This window comes from Boleophthalmus pectinirostris, unplaced genomic scaffold (genome assembly GCF_026225935.1).
Source record: "Boleophthalmus pectinirostris isolate CB_2022bp ecotype Guang Dong unplaced genomic scaffold, ASM2622593v1 HiC_scaffold_6, whole genome shotgun sequence".
Lineage (NCBI taxonomy): Eukaryota > Metazoa > Chordata > Actinopteri > Gobiiformes > Gobiidae > Boleophthalmus > Boleophthalmus pectinirostris.
The window spans coordinates 600,792-625,213 of record NW_026571447.1 but is presented as its reverse complement, the minus strand read 5'-3'; the positions used below and the strand labels follow the sequence as shown (position 1 = coordinate 625,213).

The following is a 24,422-nucleotide window of genomic DNA, read 5'->3' as shown; positions in this document are numbered from 1 at the left end:
ATGAACATTGTTGTTGTGTCCTTGAGCAAGACACTTAAATAGTTCTCCATTGACTCACGCACACTACCGCCGTCGCCTTGTTGCCATCGTTTTTGGTTCATGGGTGTAGGAGCTCTATGCGCCACGAAGTAATTCACCAGCACAAAGCTAGGAGGCGCTGAGTCACAAAATTGCATGAACTCTGCATGAAAAACGGTGTTCGTGTTTACAAAATGAAGCGGGAAAGTAAAGTACCTGTGGAGGGTTCACGATGACGTAGACTCTGTGTGTCGTGATGCCAACTGTTAGATGCACGACCATAAATTGGGCGGAACACTTGACCCCCTCAACCCGGGGGTGTGTGTGTGAGTGTGAGTGTGTGTGTGTGTGTTCACTGACGTAACGCTTTGAGCCTTGAAGATGGAAAAGCGCTGTATATGTGCTTTTCAGATTGTAGGTGATGATGTCACACTCTCAGACGGGGTCAGAGGTCACAATTCTAGTGATCACATTGAACTTTACAAGGAAATCTCCAAAAGGTCAATTCACAAATGTTGAACTTGATCATTATTAGTGAGTACAGCCACGAGCTCAGTGTATGACGACATACATGTGTATCTGAACAACATTCAGTTGAGCTGCTCCATCAGTCTGAGCGATGGTTGGACTGGAGAATGTCAGAAACACAAACGTGATCATGAGCACATTTTAAAGTGCTATATGTTGTTGGAAAAAAAAGAACCACATAATTATCCCCTAGTTATTCCCCAAAACCGATTCTAAATATAAAAACACAAACTGCAGAAATTAAAAGATTCCTCTGACAGATTGGATCACTCATTTTACTAAACCACACTTAAGATCACAAGATTTTACAAACAAACAAAAAAGTAAAGTACATTTTTTTGCCCAGTTTGGCCATTTTTAAGATTTCAAATTGTACTTCCTGGTTAGAAATGATGACACGACAACTGTTACTGTAAATCTCAAAAAAATTGTTTCTTGAACAGCATTCTCCCAGTGTGATGTCATCGATGTGGGACTCTCTAAAATAAAACTCTACTATCTGTAATTTTCATCACAAATTACTTTTTGTTTGTTGTAAAACTATAATTTATCTTTACAACAGGTTTTAACACAACAAATGAAGTATAAATGAGAGAATGGTCCACGTGTCATACACACGTTAAGTAGTGTGTAAAGAGTCACAGAAGGCATTTCTAGCCTTCTCATAGACTCTGTCTCTGGACAAAGATAAACCACTAGCCACTGCATTCCAAACAGGAAGTGAGTATGGGCGCAGGTTGGCTCCATCAACTCTGTTCACTTTGTAATGAAAAAGTGTGGCCCCTCTCTCTGTCCCTGCTGTTGTCGGGTTGAATCTGCTCTGCATGATCCTGGGGTTTTTATTTCACTATTTTGTTCCTAAATCAAGATGTGAACATTAATAACAGACCAATCAGAAGCCTTCTCTCCCACTAGTACAAAGGGAAAGTACACACAATGAATACTGACCCCAAAAAAGATCTTGTTCCAGTGTGTGACTGAACCAGAAGTGGAGTCTTTATTGTGACAGGCCTATGACAGGTTTTTATGATTCTCTAAATTGAATGGAATCTGGTGGGATAAAACCTGTAAATATAAAATATAGTTTCTCACAAATCAAGAAAGATTTGTGAAGAAAACTTGAAAAATATGTTGAAAATTACAGGAAGTAAACCCACTGATGAGATCAGAGAGAATTCAGTCCAAAAGTTTGACAGTTTACACAGAAACACATTATCTGTCAAAACAAGTTTTGTCAGCTGACATTTCATGAGGGGTATTCTGCAACAACTTTTTTTTATTTTAGCCATCATGTTCCCTCATCAAAAACATGCCTGAAGAGGTTTTAGATCAGGCAAACCTCCTTATAGTTAAAAGTACAATCCTGAACGAGGCTCCGCCCACAAGCCTACATGATACAAAACAAGATACAAAACTACACAGCAACTTGACAAACCTGTGATGTGCAGTAGTTTCATTACCGGGACGCACACTGATTGTTATAACGCTCTGAAGGGGGAGTGACTTTGCATCGGGAGCAAAGGGAGGGGAAACTCAGAGGGTCAAAAACAGAAGTGAAGCTTATAAAACAGGTTTTCAAAGAATATACCATTTTCATAAGGCAACATGGTGATCTATACACAGTATGTAATGTTTTACAGTTAATACCCCAAGAAAGTAAAATACCCCCTCTTTAAAGTAAAGGTAAATGGAAGTGGGCAGCACTGCCTCTTTCTGGTCACATTCAGGAGCAGACAGGAGTAAACATCAGAAAAAACAAAAGTCAAACAGTAGAATCCAGTCATTTTTATTCCAAAACTCTGATGACGTCACACGGGAATAAAAAAATAAAATAATAAAAACACGACACAAACTACAGACGCACACAGATCTATTTACAGAGAGGGGGCGCCATCGAGCCACTCGCCCGGCAGGGTAGGACAGGGGGATTGCGGGAAATGTAGGACTCTCTGGGTCAGACCTGATTCTGAGAACAGCACATTTGATAAATCTTTAAAACCATGATCAAACTCAACGCTTCTGTGGATGGGTCATACGTGAGAGCAAACTGGACTCCAGGGGGCGCTCTCTTGTGACGACACTGGACTTAAAGGGTCTGAACGGCTGTGGAGGAGTCTGGCGCTGGACTAGAGCTGGACTGGAGCTGATCTGGAGGAGGTGGCTCTAAATGTGGACTCATGTTTTCCCTGATTATTCATGACAGTTGTGTTTGGAAGCCTCCAATTCTGATGCTCACAGCGCCCTCCAGAGCAAACTCAACTTCGAAACATGAACTCAAACCTCGGATATCACTGAAAAGAACTATTTGAAATGCATAAGCTCGAAATGGTCCAATAAATGTCACTTACAACATTAGTGACTTAGACCTGGCGAGAAAAACATAGGGCTGCAACTAACCATTATTTTCGTGATCAATTAGCCTAGCAATTATTTCATTTGATTAATCGATTAGATCATAAAAGGCTCAAGAATCAGTCTTTTCAGAAATATTTGTTGTTCCCACATCAAAAACAGACCTGGAGTTGTGTTTTGTTTCATTCACACATGTTTGAGTAACTCTGTATTATTAGTCCGTCTACATCTGCAAAGCTCCAAATGCTCTGAACAGCTCCTTCTACCTTTAGTTCCGTAAAGATGAACAATTTCAGGTCTGAAATTATCCAAATGATTCTAGTGAAGATGTTTGGAGTTTAAAAAACACAGTGGAGCACATGACAACACAAGTGTTTTTTGACGAACTCAGCCTAAATGTGCAGGGTTTGTGAGTTAAACATGTGCAAATGAAAAAAAAAACAACTCCAGGTGTGTTGTGATGAGGAAACTACATTAGAACAGATCAGAAAACGGTTTAAGAAAATCATTTTTTGTTTTGTTTTGAACTCCCATTGACAAACTAAAACAGGTCCTTGGTCAGTGGAGGGTGCTGTGAGCTTTTACATTTAAAACCATAACTCCAGACTGTACAGATAGCAGTGCATTATGGGAAGTGGAGTCCATGTGTGGCGTGGTTCTGATTGGATGACAGGCTCTGGTTCCTGGCTCTGATTGGGTGAGGGCGGTTGGGTTCCTGGCTCTAATTGGCTGGCGGGGTTGGTTCGTGGGCTCTGATAGGCTGAGGGTGGCTGGGGGCGGGGTCACTCGTCATCGTCATCGTCATCTTCCGCGTCTCTCTTCCTCTTCTCGCCTCGGAGCGCGTCCTCATCTGAAAATGAGATTCACTGTTTTGAAAGAAGTCTCCAAACGTGTGCACAAATGCTGGACCTTCTCAGTATGTTTGTGATCAGCTCTTATAGTCATATTAATGTCAAACTTGTCATATTCATCTTACGGTTTAAAGTCCTTTCAACTGAAACACTGAATAACGGCTCCACTTTCTGAAGCTGTTGTAAAAAAAATCATTTAACTTTAGTTTATTTCTTCTGACAAAGAAGACACTGAACTTTGTGCCAGTTTTTGTTTCAGTGGATAGGCCCCAGAATTAGAAATATGAACCATAAACCAGGACAACACTTTTGCATCTGACCGTTACAGCAAACTCCACCTGACGATTCTCACCTCTTCTCTCAGTTTAAATTAGAGGGATTTTTTTTTTTACATTTTTCTGATTAAAAAATCCTCAAAGTAGGACTCATTAATCCTGAATTATTGAGATAACTGCATATATTATTAATTAACATATTTAAAAGGATTAAAATTTCATATTAATACTTTGCATTGACATGACACTGAGGGTCTTCTACATGTATCTGTATGGTAGAATGTTCAGCAGTTACCATGTTGACACAATGCACACATTAGCAACCACTAACAACAACAACAACAAAAAAAAAAAAAAAAAAAAAAGTTTAAGATCTGAAAACAAGAAAAAACACAAGTGATTTAAAGAGCACATTTTCAGGAGCCTGAGATGAGTGCGAGCGTTCGTGGTCCTGTTTAGGAGTTTGATTTTCAACTAAAAGGTGAAAAAGTGTGACTGATGTTATTTGAGAGGGACTTATTTACCAGCACAGATCAGCTCTCCTGTTGTAGTCCAACTCAGTCTTTAATCTGAGTTTTATTTGAACACAATCTGACTATAAAGACCTAACAGAGCTTCAGACAGAGCAGTGTCTACAGCTAGCGTCACACTCAGAGGGAATGCTGAGGCTTTTGTTTAGTGTGTGATAAATATATATAAATATATATACATATATATGATAAATATATTCGATAGTTTATAGAGGAATTGTGATCCAAATGTGACAAACCTCCATCCTCCTCCTCTTCTTCCTCCTCCACGTAATCTCCATCATCTTCTTCATCCTGGAACAGAGTCACACCGTCAACAGGCTAACCACTCTGCCACAGTCACGCTCACACCAGGAGTTTAACCCACAACCTCACCTGGATGCCCTCCCTCACCCCGTCTCACCCGGATGCCCTCCCTCACCCCGTCTCACCCGGATGCCCTCCCTCACCCCGTCTCACCCGGATGCCCTCCTTCACCATGTCTCACCCGGATGCCCTCCCTCACCCCGTCTCACCCGGATGCCCTCCTTCACCCTGTCTCACCCGGATGCCCTCCCTCACCCCGTCTCACCCGGATGCCCTCCCTCACCCCGTCTCACCCGGATGCCCTCCTTCACCCTGTCTCACCCGGATGCCCTCCCTCACACCATCTCAGCAGCAGTGTCTCACCTGGATGCCCTCCCTCATGAGGTAGGACAGTCCGACCTCTTCGTCCTCTGAACCTTCGTCCTCATCTTCGTCGTCTTCGTCATCGTCATCGTCATCGTCATGGGGACCAGCCTCATCATCATCATCGTCTGCAGAAAAACACAAACTTTTAAAGCACCGAATGTTTCTGTTTCTAAAGCAGAAATTATTCTGATGATTGATTGATTTGAATGATTTTTTACAGAGGTCTGAATGAACGAGCACCTTTATTCACACGTAGATCCAAAAAGGATTTACTCAAGATTTCAGATTAGCTTTATCAAGTTATAGCCACGGCTGTTAGGGAATTTCTCCTGCGGTGTAGCATAGCGGCTCAACAGCGCGATATGTGATGATAATGCACTCTCTCCCCCACCCTCCATCCCCCATCCCCCGGAGTTACAATATTTTCAGAGGCACTGAAAACTCTCTCTGATGATGCGCTTGTTGCAGATGCACATGTACCTTGGTTGTTGTGTGGATATAGTGTGTGTGGCGGGAGAAGTAACATTTGGCTTTGGAACAAGTGCCGCTGCATCTCTTCAGCTCTCACTGTGGCAGCTCGGGTCAGAGTCCTGCACCAGGTCGGGTCAGAGTCCTGCACCAGGTCGGGTCAGAGTCCTGCACCAGGTCGGGTCAGAGTCCTGCACCAGGTCGGGTCAGAGTCCTGCACCAGGTCGGGTACCTGCAGACTTAAGAGAGGGAGAACCCGAGCACGAGCGCGATCAAATGACGGCTGCGTTTACCACCATGCGGCGCGGAGCTCTGCAGTCCTTTCGCCTGCGGTCACACGACGGGCTTCGCGGACGCACCTTAGTCCTGGGTTAGTCCTGGGTTAGTCCTGGGCACAGGCGGTAGTGGGTGCGAGTCTCTGAAAATGGACCCATGCAGGACTCTGGGTCGGGTCATGTTGGTCACGTGCGGTGATCACAGTGACCCAACTTAGAACCGCCTTGATTCATTTTTGCGGTTATTGTGACAGCCCTAGTTATAGCTTTCAAAAAAGAAAAAAAAGTCTGAGGGGCCACATTTGGCCCCTAGGCCATAGCTTGGACATGCTTTTTCAAACAAAGGAGCAAAGAGTAACAGCCAGGGGGCAGTGTAGAGCAGATCTGGGCAATGTCCAGCTCCAAGGGCCACATACTGCCCTCTGGCTGACTCAGACAGGCCTGTTTAAGATCGTTTGGAATTATAAATGAAACATATTTCATTATTTGACCTTTTAGTCCTGCATGGACTAAAGCTGCATTGTTTTTTTATTTTAGAGGTGTTTTTTTATAAATGATATTTTTGTTCAGCAGTGTCACTTTTTCATTGCTTAGTCAGAACATAAACTCTTCCCAGTCTGAGCAGCTTGTCAGAACAATGAGATTTACTGATTTCTATAAAGAAATACAGTTCATACTATGCAGAATATTTTCTGTTTCTCATGTGGCCCCCTTGAAAAAAGAATTACCCCCCGCTGTAGTCACACACAGCGTGCAGTGTGACAGACAGGGGGCGCTCACCATCAGGGGCCTGGTTGTGGTCCTGGTCGAAGCCGTTTAAGAAGCAGATCTGAGGCAGCAACTCAAACACTTTCTCTCTCCATGACTCTTCATCCTCTTCATCCTCCTCCAGGTCCAGAGACTGGAGAGCGGGGAGCTTCTGCTGCTCAGAGACACAAGCACGAGTTACACATGTACACACGTGTACACACACACACATGTACACACGTACACGTACACGTACACGTACACACACACACACACACACACACACACACACACACACGAGCTTCTGCAGCTCAGAGTCACAACCACAAATTACACATGTACACGCACGTTAAATTGTATGTTATGTAACACACAAAGTTTAAGGGGGGGCTTACATTTCTGTAGGTTCATTAATGTAACATGACATATTTAGATTTAAATGCTATATTCACCCAAACCAACATATTAACATGTTTTAGAAGTTTCAGTTTTATTTTTGACGCTCTGAGTCTCCTACTCTTTGCTTCAAGTCACTCCCCTTTCAGAGCGCTATCAGAACACAATCAGTGTACATCCTGCTAATTAAACTACTGCACAAACATCAGGTTTGTCAAGTTGGAGTGTATCGTTTTGGCTTATGTCTGTGTATTTATGAAGAATACTCCTCTTACACACACAGGGAACACTGCTCAGAGACAGAGTCACATCATGGTTGGTTAATTAATAAACTGGCTTCATCATTTCAAGTTTAGAAGAAGGTACCGTTCTCATTAAAGATCTGTGTTTGAAACAGGTCCCGTTTCTTCGCTCAGTATGGCTCCTCTGTTTTACATTAGTCATGTAAATTTAAACACAGCCTGAGGAAGGTCGCAGTGTCAGGTTTGTGGTGTGAGTGTGTGAGTTTGTGGTGTGGGTGCAGTTCTCGTACCAGCCCCTTGATGGCGCTCAGGTCCTTGATGCTGTTGCCGCTCAGGTTCAGGTAGGTCAGAGCAGGACACTTTTCAACCAGAACCTCTAACCCCGAGGAGAGCGCGTTATCACTCAGCTCCAACTGGAACAACACAACAGAGTTAAAGCAGAGAGCAGAGAGCAGACCCAGTCCAGGTCATGGTGCATGTAGACCTGCTGTCAACTAAATCAATTCTTGATGGATTAAAGACATCAGTCCAACGGATCCAAAAGTACAATCCAGGAGCATTGTAGGAGGGTTGGAAAGGTTGTCCACTCAACAACCAAGAAAGAAAATTGAGTTTTAATGAACTAGATACTTCTTTAATGAATTAGATATGTGTTTATATTTCTTTATATTAGTATTAAGCCCACATGCATGTACATATAGCGAGAAAACATTATCATTTACATGTAGTATATGTAGTGTAAAAAATGATCAGAGGGGCCCTATATGATCGTTCCATCGATGGGGGGTGCGACTGGATTAGTCGACTAAAAAGGGGGCATGGCAAAAGCTCTCAAAAACTATTCTGTATCTGCGTATGTGCACAAACTGCACTCACAAGACTACACCTGGAGGAGTGCATGCAAAAACTAATATTTAAGAAAAAAAAAAAGTAGTAGGAAACTATGTATTTCTATTTCTTAAATGTAGTTTAAACTTGGATAGCTCACAACATCCTTTCCTGTTGCTAAAAACCACAATTATTTTTAAACTAGTCAAGATTTGCTGATGAATCATTATAGCCCTAGTGATCCTGACACCCTGTCCTTTACGCTTCAAGTCCACACGTCTATGCTTCTAATAAGACAGAAGAAGATCGAACTGAAAATTGAGCTCGATCAATATGTGGAAAAAAATGTGATTCTTTTTATTCCCCATATCGCCCAGCCCTAACAGAACAGCACTCATATTATGTAAGAGCGTGTTGTCAGCGTGTTACTCTTTTGAGTTTGGACAGGGAGGGCACAGAGTCAGGGTGCTGTAAGGGTGCTGTAAGGATGCTACTGACCCGCTTCAGTTTGGGCAGAGAGGGCATCTTGCTCAGGCTCTTGAGGCCGGTGTTACACAGACTCAGGACCTCCAGAGCAGAAAAGTCCTCACTCAGACCATCCAGCTCTCCGTCTGCAGAGACACAGCTATCCAGGAGCAGCTCCACCACCTGGACACAACAGGAATGACCCTTAACAGAGAATATACAACCTGAACTGGAGTTTTTCTCCAAATCAGCAACACAACTGCACTGCTGCTTGACTTTTCAGAACGAGGGTCAAAGAAATTTTACCGTGCTGTCAGACACAAAACCAAATGTGCTTTCACAGTAGTGAGTGACTGATTACTGGTGTAAACATGGTTAAAGCTCTGAAAAGTCCAGTTTGCAGAATAGGTCTGATGATTTAAGTTAATTTTCTAACTGTTATCTTGATTTTGATTGGATATTTCTATCCTCGTCAATACAGCTAAAAGAAAGAATACTTCTAGAAAATTACAAATGCACATTTCACAAAGCTGCACTTTAACATTTACAAATACATGGCCAACATTCTGGCACAACAAACTGTGGAATTACTTTAAAGATTCTAGAACAACTCTTACATTTAATAAGGTATGTGTGTATCGATTAGTATGCAGGAAATTCTGAAATGTACGCACAACCAGTCAAATGTTCAGACTCACAGTCTCGGTCCATGTTTTTCTACATACGAAAGACATCAAATGATGTATAGAATTATGTAGTAAAGGAAAAAAAGTTTAATAACATTACTAAATATTTTTTGACAAAGCAAAGGCTGTTATTTAATGTTTTTTCTTTCAACATAATTTCCATATATCTCACTTCATATATTTCATATCTTCTGTATGTATATAAAATGTAGAAAGTAGAGATGGTGAGTCCAAACTTCTGACAGGTAATGTACGTTTATACTAGTATATGGAATTGGTTTCGTTGAATGGAGTCAGGGATTCAATTGGAATCGTACTGGAAGTGAAAAAGCTGGTATCCACATCTCTGTTGTTTTCATTATGAGGTTCTGGCCATGTTTGAGCAGAAACACTCAGATGGTTATTATTATTACTGAGACTTATGTACATTTGAACAAGGCTCTTGTTATATTTTTGCACCAGATTATTAAAGCACATTCCAGGGAGGCTCAAATCAAACAAATAAACACATCATCATCATAAATACGATAATTCAATTCTGTGGTCAGTAAAATTCCCCCTTAACCCTGGTGAACAGAGGACACCATCTCCCTCCTGTGCTGGTTTCGTACGGGCTCTGTCCTCATTTAGTACTGATTTCGTCTTGCTTTAGAACTGGTTCTTTCTTGGTTTAGTACTGGTTCTGTCTTGGTTTAGTGTCTGGGCTGGTTCCAGTGCTCCATGTTCGCTCCTGGGCTCAGAAAAGCGACACTAAACCTCCAGCCAAACTTTTAGAATGAGCGGTTACTATGGACGCTGCGCGCACGCCAATCTCCGCAGGGGTCCGGATCTGGGACGGTTTTACGCACAGGAGTAAATACGGGGGCACGGGGCTTTAATCCACAATTCTATACATTTATTATCATCTCTCTGTTTAGTTCCATTTCACCATCCGAGTTTTTAGTTATTTTGTGAATTTTATGTTTCATTGAACATTGACAGTAAATAACAGCTCGGGGGTAGCTGCGTTAATCCGTACGGTTCTCAGAATAAAGTCGTGAATATAGTGTTAATTATTAGTGTAACTTTTCAGCATCTTCTCCAAGCTGCGTTCTGAAGCCTTCGGACGCGCTGCTCTTTCTGTGCCATTCAAAGCCGCTTATCCCGCAGCCGCCGGAGCTAACACGGAGCTAACGCGCAACTAAAGCGGAGCTAAAGCGCAGCTAGCCTCGTCTCGTCCGCTTGCACTGGGGCTGTTAGCTCCTGATTAGCTCCGTATCAGCGGGCTCGGGTTTCACACGGAGGGGCAGAGCGGGAAACACCAACTGTCTGCACACAACTGTTGTCTGGGTGTTTGTGGCTTTATCACCGGCTCCATCTTGAACAGCGGGAGGTGGTGCTGTGTGTGGCCGCGCTCAGAGGCACTGCCGCGGGGAAGTCCCGAGCGCGCTGCCGCTGATCCCCCGGGTGTCTTTAGCGTACAGCGAAATAAAAGGGATTAAATCGAGACGAGGGAATAAACTAAGGATAAACTAATGGGTTTCTGTCGGTATATGAAAAATTAAATGTCACAATGGAGGTTTTTAAAGTCACAACTAAATCCTCAGACGAAGGAGCGATGGAGCAAAGTGTCGTTAAAATAAGTCTAACGTTAAATAAAATAATACGATTAAACCCTCACCTCGGCTGGTTTCCTGCCGCCCAGCTCCTCGGTAATCCTCTTTTTCATCTCCATTTTAGTGGCGCAAAAACGGTAAATAAACAAAGATAGAACAGAAAAATGAGGGATAGCCGAAGCGCGGTGTCACAGGCCTAGCAGCTCAGACGGACGCCAGAGCACAACTGAACCGCCATCTTACTCCCGTCCGACCTCCACCGCGGACGCCCTCCTTCACGCAACCCATTGGCTCGTTTTTAGGTCACTCACCCAGGCTGTACTTTCCCATTGGCTGCAATCTTGGGCGGGACAGATAAATAGCCAATGGCCAAATGTTAGCGGAGTATTTTAAACCGTAGTCCCTCCCAGGCTTTGTGCTTAATGGCGCCACAGTGGAACAGTTGTAAACAGTAAACCGAATACAGACACTGTTGGGCTTTTTCTTGGTTTAAAAATGATCTTTAAAATATTTCATTGAAGCATAAACAGCCACAGTCGAACATAATAGATTTCTTACAGTTAAAGCTCAATTTAAACAGTACAAAAGCCTTAAATCACACACACATCCATATTGTAATTTCTGGTGGCATTACAAACATTGATAATACAGATCTTTCATCTTTGGTCAGAACTCATTGAATAAATAAAATAAAACATGTTCAATCTCTACAGAAGGCTGTTGGAAAGCATAATTTGTCCAAGAGTTGATGACTTGGACGATAGAAACTTCAGACACAAAAGTTATGGCAGACTGTGCCCCAGGCTTTGTTGAAAATGAGGTCATAGAGATTTGGAGTTTGGAGTTGGGGGTTTTGGAGTTGCCCACCCCCCACCCCACTGACATCTGTTCATCGAGCCTCCTGATTGGTCCATAATCTGCTTTAAACTGTGATGGAAACACAAGAGCACTTAACATGTACCGCATTGTGCAAAAATAATGGGTCTCTGAGTGTTTTAATAAATAGACTTTATATTTGTTTGTAATTAAGACATTTTCAGCACTAAACCAAAGAGAGACTAGTGATGGGAAAACTGAACCAATGAAGCCTCAGAACCAGTAAAAGAGCCCCACCAAATACTGCCATCAATTACTTTCCAGTGTGTATGAACCTTTGTTGATTATAACCATGATGAGAATATGTATAAAATGTTCTCTGTTCACATACATAGTATTTATCTGGATTCACACAGACCGAGGCCTCGGTCACATGACTTCAGCAGATTCGAGGGTTCAAGGCTTCATTTGGCACGCCCACTTAGCTTCGATCTCACTTCATTTTGCCCATCACTTAAACCAGGTCCAGGACTAAACTCTTAGATCCTGTCTGTTCCACTTGGACTCAGTAACTGTAGAAGTGACAGAGATATAATCTTCAGTTCAGAGCATTTACCCCTGATTGAATATAAAAGTACCATTGCAAGATAGAGCCAGTGCCCTGGTAGACGTCTGACTATCTCTAGTAGTTTTCTTATTGTCATTAGTCATAGACATCGGCACTCATAACATGACACAAAAGTACAGGAGACTTAAAGCTTTTCAGACCCAGAGAAAAGAGGTTTGGTGCAGACTGAGGACATGGCCTCTGATCCAGCTCCTGAATTCTGCAGCGACCGGCCTTTGTTTAACACTTCAGTGAGCATTAGGATTTTAGTAAGATCAGAAGCCAGTTTCAGAGGTTTTAATGTAAAACCTGAAATTATTAAGTTACACTTTATTGTGCCCACACTGAAATGTGTCCACTGCATTTGACCCATCCTGCACTGTCTCTGGATTAAACCTGCATTTGACCCGTTCTTCAGTGTCTGTGGGTTAAACCTGTCAGGAACAGTGGGACCCATGTCCAGATCTTGAGCTAGTCTTGGTCAGGACTGCCTCAGCTGGAGGTTTTGACCCATTGTTTTGTGTTGATAGGTGAACCTAGAGTGCCCTTAGGGAAACCATCCAGACACAGGGAGAATATGTAAACAGAAAGGCCCAGGAGTCCGACCAGGGACCTTTTACTGTGAGGCAGAATTACTAACTACATTGTGTCACCATCTGGTGAAGGTTTGTGGACCAGAATTACTGAAAAATGTGAATGAAACATAGCTCCAGGGATGCTTTTGAAAAGGATACTACATTAGAACTGGGCTAAAGTTCCACTGCAGAACATTTCATTAGAATTGGCTTAAAGCCTCACTGTGGAACATTCTACGAGAACAGGGTTACAGAGAGAAAAGGCCGTTCAGCAGAATACAGGAGCTTTGTCTAGCACAGTGACCCCTGGTGGAGGCCTTAGCTCTTGCATAATCTCTTTGGACATTCAAAGTTTGACAAAGACACGCCCCCAAAAGGCGTTGTCATGTGACCTAAAGACATGCCCCCAAAGGCGCTGACATGTGACCTAAAGACACGCCCCCCAAAGGCGCTGTCATGTGACCTTATGACGAATGCACTAAGGCGCTGTCATGTAACCCGTCTGTCAGAACTTGTCGAGGTAAGATCTTTGGAGACGATAAAACATCCTTTAGTTTGAAGTCAAAGTGCAGAGGAAATGGGGGACTCACACTCACATTGGGTCTACACTGACTGCAGGTGCCGTTCAGGACCTACACGGGTCCCAGGAGACTTAATATCATTAAAAACAATGGGAACTGTTATACTGACCAATGTGAGTCTATTTTTCCTGGACAGCACAATGGTCTGGAGCGGAGGTCATTAGACGTGTGTTATATGCAAGTAACTGCTCAAAGAATGACCTGCCCCACGGTCAGGGTTAACCCGGCAGTAAGTAAGGTTGATTATAGTTTTCATTGATGCTAATGATAAATATGTCCTCTGGAGTTGAGAGAAAAAGGTTCAAAAGTCAGACTGTTTTGAATGAAGACGTTTCAGACAGAGGGCAGTTTCAGTCTTAAGGTCCTGGTCTGAGGAACGTGCCTACAGGTGACCTAGAGGGACAAGCGTGTGACTGCTACTGTCCCCTGGAGCCAGAGGAGGCGTCACTGAGCTGTGTGGTGGTGAGGTCAGGGGTCAGAGGAGGTGGTGTTGCCGTGGACATGTTTCAGACAGAGGGCAGTTTCAGTCTTAAAGTCTTGGTCTGAGGAAAGTGCCTACAGGTGCCAATGACCTTCAGATGGGAGCTCAAACATCTCCACTTCAAACACAGGTCTCCCTTTTCTCCTACAGACCTCTGAGGGTGCTCTAACCTAGAGGGACGACTGTGTGACTGCTACTGCCCCCTGGAGCCAGAGGAGGCATCACTGAGCTCTACGGAGGTGACGTCAGGGGTCAGAGGTGGTGGTGTTGCCGTGAGGTCAGAGGTGATGGTGTTTCCGTGCAGACAGGAGTCAGAAGAGGTGGTTTTGCTGAGGGGTCAGAGATCGTGGTGTTGCCGCGGAGACAGTGCGTGCAGCACCTGGTCGAGCAGCTGCAGAGCGCGGTGTAGGTGCACCTCCAGCCAGCAGGGGGTGTCCTGGATGCAGCGGCGTGGATACTGCTGCCCCCAACCCTTCACTAAACTCACCCGGAACACACAGAGTCCCCGGAGCGCATCTACGTGAGGACCTGAGAGAAAACAGTGTCAGAACAGGGTCAGAACAGAGAGCAGCGTGTCCATGTGAGGACCTGAAGGAGAACAGGGTCACAACAGGATCACAACAGGGCCTAAACCAGCACTAAGCACAGAGGAGCGCGTCCATGTGAGGACTTCATTGAGAATAGGCATGTGGACTAGTTGCAAAGTATTTTTTGATAGCGAATTGGGCTTTTTCTTTAGAGGAGTCGCTCACACGCTCTAATACTGCGTTCAGACTGCAGTGTCATATTCGTGTCAACATGTCTGGTTGGACACTTTTGCATTTAGAGCAGATTCTTAAAACATTTAGATCAGGGGTCTCAGACTCGCGGCCCGGGGGCCAACTGCGGCCCGCGGAAGGATTTTTTGCGGCCCTCCACTTGATTACAAAGAATAATGTCAGTGCGGCCCGCGGTAGATGTACGCACAATCCCACCCCCCTACCGCGGGCCGCACTGACAGATGAACCTGCAATCGGTGCCCATACAGATTCACAGCAGATTATTAACGCAGTTTACATCCCAAAACTCAATTTACAGCAGTTATGAAGCAACGAGTCTAAGTGGATCTGTTAATACAAGTACACGTGCACATACGGCGTCACCGAAGAACCAAAACAAACCACACATGGTGGTACACGTGTGCACTTCACTTTATGCTCCCACAACCACAGCATCAGAGCGCAGAGGAGGCGCTGACGCAATTCCCCTGTTCATAAGTATGGGACCTTTATTGGAGGGGGTAATAAGAAATAAAAAGACATTGACAGTCTGTTTATCTGTTCAACACTCGGTGCGTAACTTGCTGGCAACTCGATGACCAAGCTCCACATATGTGTCGCCGAAATCCACGCGCACTCAGCGGCAAACACAGCTGTCCCATCAATATGCAAGCGCCACAAAACTGCAGTGATCTATTCCAGAGGCTTGGCGACATGTTAGCAAAAAGTACGAGGCAAAAACAAGCGTCTTCCATCCATGTTTGACATACGAGAAACAGATACACTCCAGTGTGGCGCTTTCACACCGGCAAACGAACCAAAACTGGTCCAATTAACGAGCCTCTGTATCCCGGTAGAACAGTGATATCTCCAGTAACCAATACTGATGTTCCCTGTTAAAACCGCGGGTCGTCCTCATCTTATCACCATGAACTCATAAAACAGCAACATAGAACTTTCTACAAACTCACCGCATCAGTTCTGAGTTCGGGTAACAGCAGAAGCCAACAGCGTTCAGCGTAGCGCGCAGCTCCTCAGGACGGCGCTGGAGTCTGGTTCTTGGTCTTCTGTCGTCCTACAAGCGCGTTGGTCAGATGGTCCGGAGGCTCCATCCTCCATGTGCTGGTTCCAGACGGTGGCGAGCAAGACCAGTGCGCAATGACTGGGTCTGAGCGGGTATGTTCCGCCGTCTGCGCGATGGTTCCGTGTTCCGTGCGGGGAAAGTGAGAATGTTCTGTGGACTACACCTACAGGTCTGTGCTGCTCCTGTCCTCCGCGCTCAAGAACCGCGGCTGGTTCCGAGGTGGTGCAAAGCATCCGGACAGAACGTGAATCCAGTTTAGTTGGTGTCCGCATTTGGTTCTTCCCGGGAAAAGCGCTTTTCACTCACCGCTCCACGTCATCTGAGCCCGGACAGAACCGGAGCTGCTCCTGCTGGTTCGGGGCTCTGGTTTGGATCTAGTCCGACTGTATTTCTCACACTAGGCTAAAAGCAGGACATTTTTTAAAGGTGAATCAATTGAATGGGCGATTGCGTATTGCCATAAAATTATTTGGTTAATTAAAGCCTAAAATACCAAATGTTGGTTCCTACATGATCACGGGGAACACCGGGACCTGTGCAGGTCCTGAACAGAAGTACACACCTCCATTTTTGACTCACTCTGGAGCCACACGTTTGCACGTTCTTGCTCTGATCTTTGTGTGTTACATTCTCTGTATTGGCCATTGTTGGTAAAATATTTCGAAAATGAATCGCGGCTGCGTCTGGACAACAATCTGTTACTGCGCTGGAGTCGTACAGCGCGTCATTACAGGCAGGAGACGCGTTTCTCCCATGATGCATCTAGAATAGTTCGTTTGTCCATACTGTCTATGGTTTGGACCCGGGTTCGCGTTCACACCAGAGGAACCGCACCAAAGTTGGTCATTCAAGCGAACCGAGACCACCTCTTTTTTGAGGTCTCGTTCCGCTTGAGTTGGTTCGGGTCCGAGTCTGATTGACGCTTTCACACCAACGCAAACGAACCGAACTAACCACTTCTGGTTCGAATGGATCGTTTGGTGCAACAAATACTGTCGGTGTGAAAGCACTATACAGGTCAAGGCTCACTGATGAGCATCTTCAATCTATCCTGAGGATCTGCTTCCTCCTGCAAGCCAAATATCTCTCAGCTGTACAAGATGAAGCGTAGCCAGGTTTCAACCAGCAAGGAGTAGGCAAAAGAAGAAGAGTAGATGTATTAGTTTAAACTTACGTTCTGAATACATTTTCATGTTCTGAACTGTTATTAAAGATTAAGAAAGTGTGTTGCGTGTTGTTCTTTCTCTCTCCTTTTTTCCCGTGCAACAGCTATTTATCGAATACTCAATGCAGCCCAGCCTCACTCAGACTTTATCTAATGTGGCCCCCAGGTAATTTGAGTTTGAGACCCCTGATTTAGATGCAAAAAGTTCATTGTTTTAACTCCATTGTTTGGCTCTCGAGATGTAAATGCTCAAGACGCACTGCAGAAGCTTTGGAAGCATCTAGATGTGCAGCAGACTTAGAATATAAGTGAGTATAGGTAACTAGCCACCGTGTTCCAAATAGGAAGTAAGCATGCCAAAGCAGAGGTGCAGACAGGGAGGGGCAAGTGCCTTTAACAGCCTCGATCCTGATTGGCTATATGGTAACGCCTCAGATTTCCAAATATGGAACTTTGCTCCAGATAAGCCGCTATAACAGCTAGCTCTGATGAGCTTCATTTGGAGCTGAACGCTGTGGGTGACATCACATTCCCTTAGTCCACTTCTTTATACAGTCTATGATCTGAACGCAGCATGTTGCTCCTGTGTGGCACTTTTCATGACATGAAAGGGGATTTTTTTGCAGTTTGGTTCAAATGAACCAGTAATGACTAAAAGAAAAGCTGTAAACATTCATGTTAATTATGTTTAATGATTAAAATGTGAGCATCTCATTAGTGCTTGTTCAGATTTTGTGCTTATTTTTGTTGGCTTGGTCCTAACAACTGAACACGAGTTTGGCTGCTTGATGGTCCCTTCCTGGTGTGAACACGGTGCGGTGAGTGATGTTACTCCACAATCACACTGCCTGCTCCAAGAAATCATTAAAAGTGATGAGAGGAGCTTTTCCTGTATAAGTGGTGCTTTTGGTGCTTGGGCATAAAACTCACCACTGCTGTGGTCTTGGTCCCTGTACGAGACCCTCTGCATCTCTCTGTGACATAGGCGCAGATCAAACACCTGCAGGAAACCAGGGTTAGACCAGGTATAGATCAGGACTAGACTAAAGCAGGATTAAAGCAGGACTAATCTAAGACTAAACCACTAGTTGTTCTTCCCCAGATTCCAAACCTTGATGTAGGCTCCAGGATAAACTTTGTGCACAGCGCCCCCTGGTGTGCGTCCGGACTCACGGTCTAAGTAAAAGCTCTGGACGAAGACGGAGTGATCAGACAAACAGCGCATCCAAACATCTCCATCTCCACGGTGCTCCAGTTGAAGACCACGGCCAATGTGCAACCTGAGAGAGAACCAGGCCTGAACCAGGGCTGAACTCTGACAAGGATCAGGACTGAACTCTGACAAGTTTGGAGACCTCTGAACAACAGACTTTTAATCAGTACAAATAAAAACAATTCTACTCCAAACCATAATCACAATCCACAATCAAACAGAGTGGCTATGGATAAAGATAGATAAAGAAGAGAAGGAAAATACACCTGTTTTTTATAAATTTCATAAGGGAGGACCCACAGCCCCCCCTTTTCAAGATGTCCTTTCTAATACTGAGCCATCTCCCTTGTTAAAAAATAAAAAATCGCTCACTGAATCACAGGGCCTACCTGTCTCAGTGACAGGACCAGAACTGTCTCAGTGACAGGACCATACCTGGCTCAGTGACAGTGACAGGACCGTACCTGGCTCAGTGACAGGACCATACCTGGCTCTGTGGCTGGCATCAGTGCGCTGGACGTTGCTCAGTCGGCCCAAGCAGAAGCGGTCCCCTCCGGAGGGGTCCATGTATCCGTCCACAGTGATGACGGGAAAACCTGCCGGAGCTTTGAACACTTCCCCCACCCTCACGTCCTGCTCCAGGTACGAGATGGAGCACCAGAAGTCCAGCCCTGAAACAGAGAACCAACATCATGATTGTGTAAGAGGGTCCTGCCTAAACCAGCTCAAACCGGGAATATAGGACTTGGGTCAGTACCTGGGTGGCTGGACACAGGCGGTGGATAGGGGGCGTTGTTCTGCTGATGTGACCCTGAAACAGATGTTCATATAAAGTGTCTTAAACCTAAACCTGCATTATAAAAGAATAACATCATCACTTACAGTAGTGGTTATTGGCTGGCGGGTGGTGATGTAATGGATATGGGCCCCTCCCACTTTGAGACTGTGGACCAATTGGGCTGTAGGCTGCCGGGCTGACACTCGACCAGGATTCTGTAAAGAAAAACAAGGACCAAATCAGGACTAAACCAGGACTACACCTGAACTTGAACTAAAACTGAACCAGGACTGAACTAAGAACCAAAATCAGAACACAAAATCTATGCCAGGAGTGAACAAGGACTAAACTATCTAAATTAGACACTATACTGCAAATCTAAACAGGACTAAACTATATATACTATTGTGTATGTATGTATATATATATATACATATATATATATATATATATATATATAATTTGTATTATACCCCCTCTTTAAACTGAACCTCAGCTGGTCTCTGATCTGAACTTAATCTAAACCTGTGTTGGTCTGTCCGGTGTGTGGACTGGTCTCAGGTCCAGTCTCTGGTCCGGTCTCAGGCCCAGCGCTGCTGTAGTCTGGACTCGGGGCATGGGGAGCAGGGGGGCTCTGGCCTGGACTCATGTGGATTAGACCCTGGACCTCGATTCCTGGACTGCAGCCAGCGCCCCCTGGAGGAGAGCGGCAGAGTCACACCTGTGCTCAGAGGATGGGGACAGGGTCAGGAGGGGTCAGAGACTCACCTGCAGGGGATAGGTGCATGCTGGGATACATGGAGAGGGGGCGGGCTTGGTAGGGGTCTGGGGGTGGAGTCAGGTCCAGGTGAAGACAGTCCTGCACCAGCTCCTCCTTAATGGTTGTCTGAGGACCTGAAAGAGAACAGGCACAGTGACAGACCCAGATCTTTGGTGCGCCCCCTAGTGGAGCGTAAGAGCATGTTTGAGCGCGGCTCAGTGGAAGGGCATCACAGTGGTTTGGGACAGTTCATCCATGGGGATCAGAATGAGGAACAATTTGAACTGTTGCCATAACAACCAACAATTTGAAACAAAATATTATATCTTTTGTATGGCAAAAAGTCCTCCAAATGTCGCCTATAACAGCTCTGACCCACAGCTAGGTAAAGAGCGGACATTTTATGACACTTATAACTCTTTATTGCATTGTATTACACGGATGCTCCGTGCACCGATTCTGATTTCGAATATCAGTGCCGATTCTTGAAAAAACTGACGTATCGGGAATCGATTTCATGATAACGGTTAAATCCATATCCTGAGCCTTTAATTGGATGTAACAAGACTATTTACAGAGTGTATACATAACTGGACATAGTTAATGCTCTAGATGACACGTTCCAAATAGGAGGAGGATCACATGGAGGCTCTTCTGGCTCCTTCTGACTCTGGCTCCTATTGACTTACATTGGAATGCTGTGGCCCCTCTCTCTGGAACTGCTGCTGTGAGCCTCGTTATTTTGGTCTTAAAATGTGCACGGGCACTCTGTGGGACTGGTAGTACCTGTGATACCCGTGGGCGCGGGCACTCTGCGGGAGTGGTAGTACCTGTGATACCCGTGGGCCCGGGCACTCTGCGGGAGTGGTAGTACCTGTGATACCCGTGGGCCCGGGCACTCTGCGGGAGTGGTAGTACCTGTGATACCCGTGGGCGCGGGCACTCTGTCGTAGTGGTATGGGTTGACGCAGACGCTGTCGTACTTGAGGTCGAAGGCGTATCGACAGAAGGCGGCGTGTTTGAGCTCATTTTTGTGCAGGTCGGGCCATCGCCACAGACGTGCATAGATCACGTGAGGGAAGCCTTTACGCCCTGCCACCTGCACCAAGACAAACAGAGAGGTGTCACTCCCCAGTCTGAATCAGATGCTCCTGTCACTGTCACTATGGCAACACACACACAGACAAAATACATGTATTATGCTATTTGTATCATTCTTTAACAGCACATTTGAGTGCTCACAAGCTCAAGTGCAGACAAACATGCGTAGTAGTGTAGTAGTAATAGTAGTAGTAATAGTAGTGGTAATAGTAGTGGTAGTCATACTGTAGAGTCTCATAACCTTTAAATGTAAAATAGTCTGTATAAATCTAAAATAGAGAGATTAAAAGAGAGACCAGTGAGTTCTGAGGCCAAGGCTGCATCATTGAGACTAAACACAAGAGAGAGGGAGGAGAAAGAGGAAGGGAGAAGAGAGAGGAGAGGCAGGGAGGAGAAATAGGAGGGAGAGAGGAGAGGGAGGGAGGGAGGAGGAATGGGAGGAGGAAGGAGAGGGAGGAGGAAGAAGGGAGAGAGGAGAGAGAAGGGTTGGGAAAGAGGGAGGAAGGGTGTTTTTTATTTTTCTAAGCGTCACAGAATATAACCAATATGGATATTAGTCTTTGATCTTAAGCTAATTATAAATGACTCCACTTGTCAGCTAATCAAATGTCATGCTAATTAAAGGTTTGGGAGGGCATCTGACATACTAGAAAATAGATGTGTGTCAGATGCCCTCCCCTCCTCCTGTATTTCTGTAGTGTTAGACTGAGATGAGGGCAGGTCAAATGTCGCGTGTCTAGTGTGTAATCTGCAGATGTTGTGGTGTGTCAGATGCCCTCCCAGATGTTACGGTGGCTGGAGAAATACAGTGAGAGAATGGACATTGTCACTGATGGAAATTATCAGGGGAAAAATAGCTTCTGCTGTTTCTGAAAATACCAAATAACAGAAAAAGAAAACAAAACAGAAAAGTCAAAAAAACTTAAGCTTAAAAGTGAGACTCCAACAGCTGCACTCAGAGCCCCGCCTCTTTCCTGTGTCCCAGACAAAACAAGGCCCAGACAGAGACCAGGACTGAACCTGGACTAAACCAGGACTGAACCAGGACTGAACCAGGACTAAACCAGGACTAAACCAGGACTGAACTGGCACTGGACTAGGTTTACACATAAATTTAAAGGTGCAGTATATAACTTTCTGGAGGTGGCTTGTCACCTACATGAAAGTTAAAACCATACTTTTCTCCATAGAGACAGATACATTTTATGCCATAATGTGGAATATTATAGCCAAAAGAACAATATCTTCCATGGAAACATGCAGGAGACCCACCTCCAGGCTAAATAAGAGTCAAGTTTGTGGAGATGTAAACCCGTTCACAGTAAGGCTCAAATTTTCAGTGTAATAAACAACTAAAAAAAAAAAAACATCCTTGTATTTCAGCCTATTTTTTAACCACGTCTCCCAAACAGTTGATGTAAGAGTGTGGGTGGATGTCTGGTGCCCCCTGCTGGTCACAGTCAGAAACATCATTAGCTGCACTTACATTAGCCACATGAAGCTAAGGTGAGGTTTTATTCTTCCCAAACAGTGCACAGCATAAGCTCCAACCTCAACTGCTAACCCCATTCATCAAATATTAGAAGTAACACAGCTTAAAGAGGTCTAAACTATAGCAGGTTTACTACACAAGACCTCACAGAGACACAGGGAGGGCATCTGACACAGGGAGGGCATCTGACACAAAGAGAGCATCTGACACACAGAGAGCATCTGACACACAGAGAGCATCTGACACACAGAGAGCAACTGACACACAGAGAGCATCTGACACACAGAGAGCAACTGACACACAGAGAGCAACTGACACACAGAGAGCATCTGACACACAGAGAGCAACTGACACACAGAGAGCAACTGACACACAGAGAGCAACTGACACACAGAGAGCAACTGACACACAGAGAGCAACTGACACAGAGAGCATCTGACCTTTAATGTGTGTTCACGTAAATGAAAAATGAACCTGGAACTAAATCAGGACTAAACCAGGACCATACTAAGACTAAACCAGGACTTGAACAGGACCAAACCAAGTCTATATCAGACTCACACCAAGACTGAACCATGGCTAAACCAGGACAGAATTGGGATTGAACCAGGACCAAGAACAAAGCCAAACCAGGACTAAACAAGGACTAAACCAGGACCAAATCAAGTCTACCTTAGGACTAAACTGGGCTGAAACCAGGACTGGATCAGGACTAAATAAGGACTGAACCAGGCCATGTGATGCCAGTTTTAGGTCACAGCAGCAGATCTGTGTTCGATAAATCAAATCACTCTAATCTGGGTCTGAGGCGGGGTTCTTACCTGCAGTCTTCCATCCAGGGTCCTCTGTATGGTCACGCAGAGTCCAGGCTGGCGCCCCCTGGTGGTGACGGCGGTGACCAGCGCGTCCAGCTCCTCTCTCCTCTCTCTCAGTTTACGCACCAGGCTCTCGATTGCCCGTCGTGCAAACCCCTCGCTCTCCCCTGGCTGGCACAGGCGCAGCAGGCTGTGCACCGCGCTGTGGACCGGGTCTGACCCAAGACCCGGGCTGGCCCCAGAGCCGGGACTAAACCCAGTGCCAGGACCTGACCCAGAACCAGGACTAAACCCAGAGCCAGGACTAAAGCCGAGGTCTGAGGCAGGAGCGGCATCCGACAGAGACATGATCTCCTCTGGAACAAACAACCATCATGAGCTGGACACACGCACTCCAGTACCACAGCCGCCATGGGGCAGACTGACTCACACATGGCTGCCAATCTGCACCTACAGCGTCTCTGGACAGTACCAGTAACACAGTCAGTAACACAATAGGCAAGGAGGCAAGGATGCTGATGTGTCTTGCTCAAGAGCACAACAGCAGCAAAAAGCCAAGTAACAGGAATTGAACCACAGCTGTCCTTAGACTCCAGACATCCTCCTGGTGAGACTCAAGAGACTCTGCTCCTCCTCACCAGGACTAAATACATATGAAATACATATGAAATACATGTGAAATACATGTGAAATACATGTGCAATACGTAACAGCACTCTTTAGGACTAAACCAGGACTAAACAGGGTCCAGTTCTGGACCAAGACTAAACCAGGACTAATCCAAACCTGAGCATTAGTGAAATAGGCTGTCTGACCCATAGCAGATCTGAAACAGAACCACAAGTTTACAGCGGGTGACACGAGGCTAACCGAGGTAAACCCACAGACTCTCCGGTCCCTGTGTTCGGATGGAAATGCACACGGACCGTAAAATGCCGCTCCCGGGTCTGCGCCGGGACTAAACTCGAGCCAGATCAACAGTTGTCACGGATCGTACCTGAGCCTCGGAAGCCCGCGGGCAGAGCGGCTGTCTGTGCCGGGGATGAGCGCTCGTGTCCGGGCAGAGCTGGTGCGTCAGACCGCTGAGGGCTCCGGCTCTGGCTCCGCTCTGTCTCCGTGTCTGTGTCTCCGTGCGCGCGTGTGTGTGTGTGCGTGCGTGTGTGCGTCTGTATCTCTGTGCGTGTGTGTGCGTACGTGCGTGTGCGTGCGTGTGTGTCTGCAGCGCGTGCATGTCTCAGACGCTCGGGTCACGCGCCCAGACGCCAGAC

The 24,422-nt window shown here is 45.4% G+C and overlaps 2 protein-coding genes across 3 annotated transcripts; both read right to left on the bottom strand.

Moving 5' to 3' along the window:
- Nucleotides 1–2,316: 2,316 nt before the first annotated feature.
- On the bottom strand, nucleotides 2,317–11,172 carry LOC110157883 (acidic leucine-rich nuclear phosphoprotein 32 family member E-like). Its single transcript, XM_020922267.2, has 7 exons — nucleotides 10,994–11,172; nucleotides 8,681–8,830; nucleotides 7,645–7,767; nucleotides 6,750–6,891; nucleotides 5,224–5,351; nucleotides 4,794–4,848; nucleotides 2,317–3,748 (listed from the first exon to the last, which is right to left on the bottom strand). The coding sequence occupies exons 1-7, from the start codon at nucleotides 11,045–11,047 to the stop codon at nucleotides 3,681–3,683; spliced, it is 720 nt and encodes a 239-aa protein (XP_020777926.1). The 5' UTR covers nucleotides 11,048–11,172; the 3' UTR covers nucleotides 2,317–3,680.
- A 234-nt stretch (nucleotides 11,173–11,406) lies between these two features.
- smad10b (SMAD family member 10b) lies at nucleotides 11,407–24,275 on the bottom strand. Of its 2 annotated transcripts, none has more exons than XM_055164122.1 (11): nucleotides 24,152–24,275; nucleotides 23,161–23,510; nucleotides 20,533–20,845; nucleotides 19,755–19,880; nucleotides 19,512–19,682; nucleotides 19,091–19,201; nucleotides 18,966–19,019; nucleotides 18,696–18,879; nucleotides 18,107–18,275; nucleotides 17,926–17,995; nucleotides 11,407–14,516 (listed from the first exon to the last, which is right to left on the bottom strand). In XM_055164122.1, exons 2-11 carry the CDS (start codon nucleotides 23,500–23,502, stop codon nucleotides 14,326–14,328), a joined length of 1,731 nt encoding a protein of 576 aa, XP_055020097.1. In that variant the 5' UTR covers nucleotides 23,503–23,510; nucleotides 24,152–24,275; the 3' UTR covers nucleotides 11,407–14,325. The 2 variants fall into 2 exon arrangements, with proteins under 2 accessions (XP_055020097.1, XP_055020098.1); XM_055164123.1 differs by having other exon boundaries at nucleotides 20,665–20,845.
- Nucleotides 24,276–24,422: the final 147 nt, after the last annotated feature.

Coding starts and splice junctions, on each gene's coding strand:
- LOC110157883 (XM_020922267.2), bottom strand. CDS start 11,047: ATGGAGATGAAAAAGAGGATTACCGAGGAGCTGGGCGGCAGGAAACCA. Junction 5,352..6,749: donor CCACAACCAGGCCCCTGATG/GTGAGCGCCCCC, acceptor GTTTTTCTGCAG/ACGATGATGATGATGAGGCT. Junction 4,849..5,223: donor TCATGAGGGAGGGCATCCAG/GTGAGACACTGC, acceptor ACTCTGTTCCAG/GATGAAGAAGATGATGGAGA.
- smad10b (XM_055164122.1), bottom strand. CDS start 23,502: ATGTCTCTGTCGGATGCCGCTCCTGCCTCAGACCTCGGCTTTAGTCCT. Junction 19,202..19,511: donor CACCGGACAGACCAACACAG/GTTTAGATTAAG, acceptor TTTTCTTTACAG/AATCCTGGTCGAGTGTCAGC. Junction 18,276..18,695: donor GATGCCAGCCACAGAGCCAG/GTATGGTCCTGT, acceptor GTTCTCTCTCAG/GTTGCACATTGGCCGTGGTC.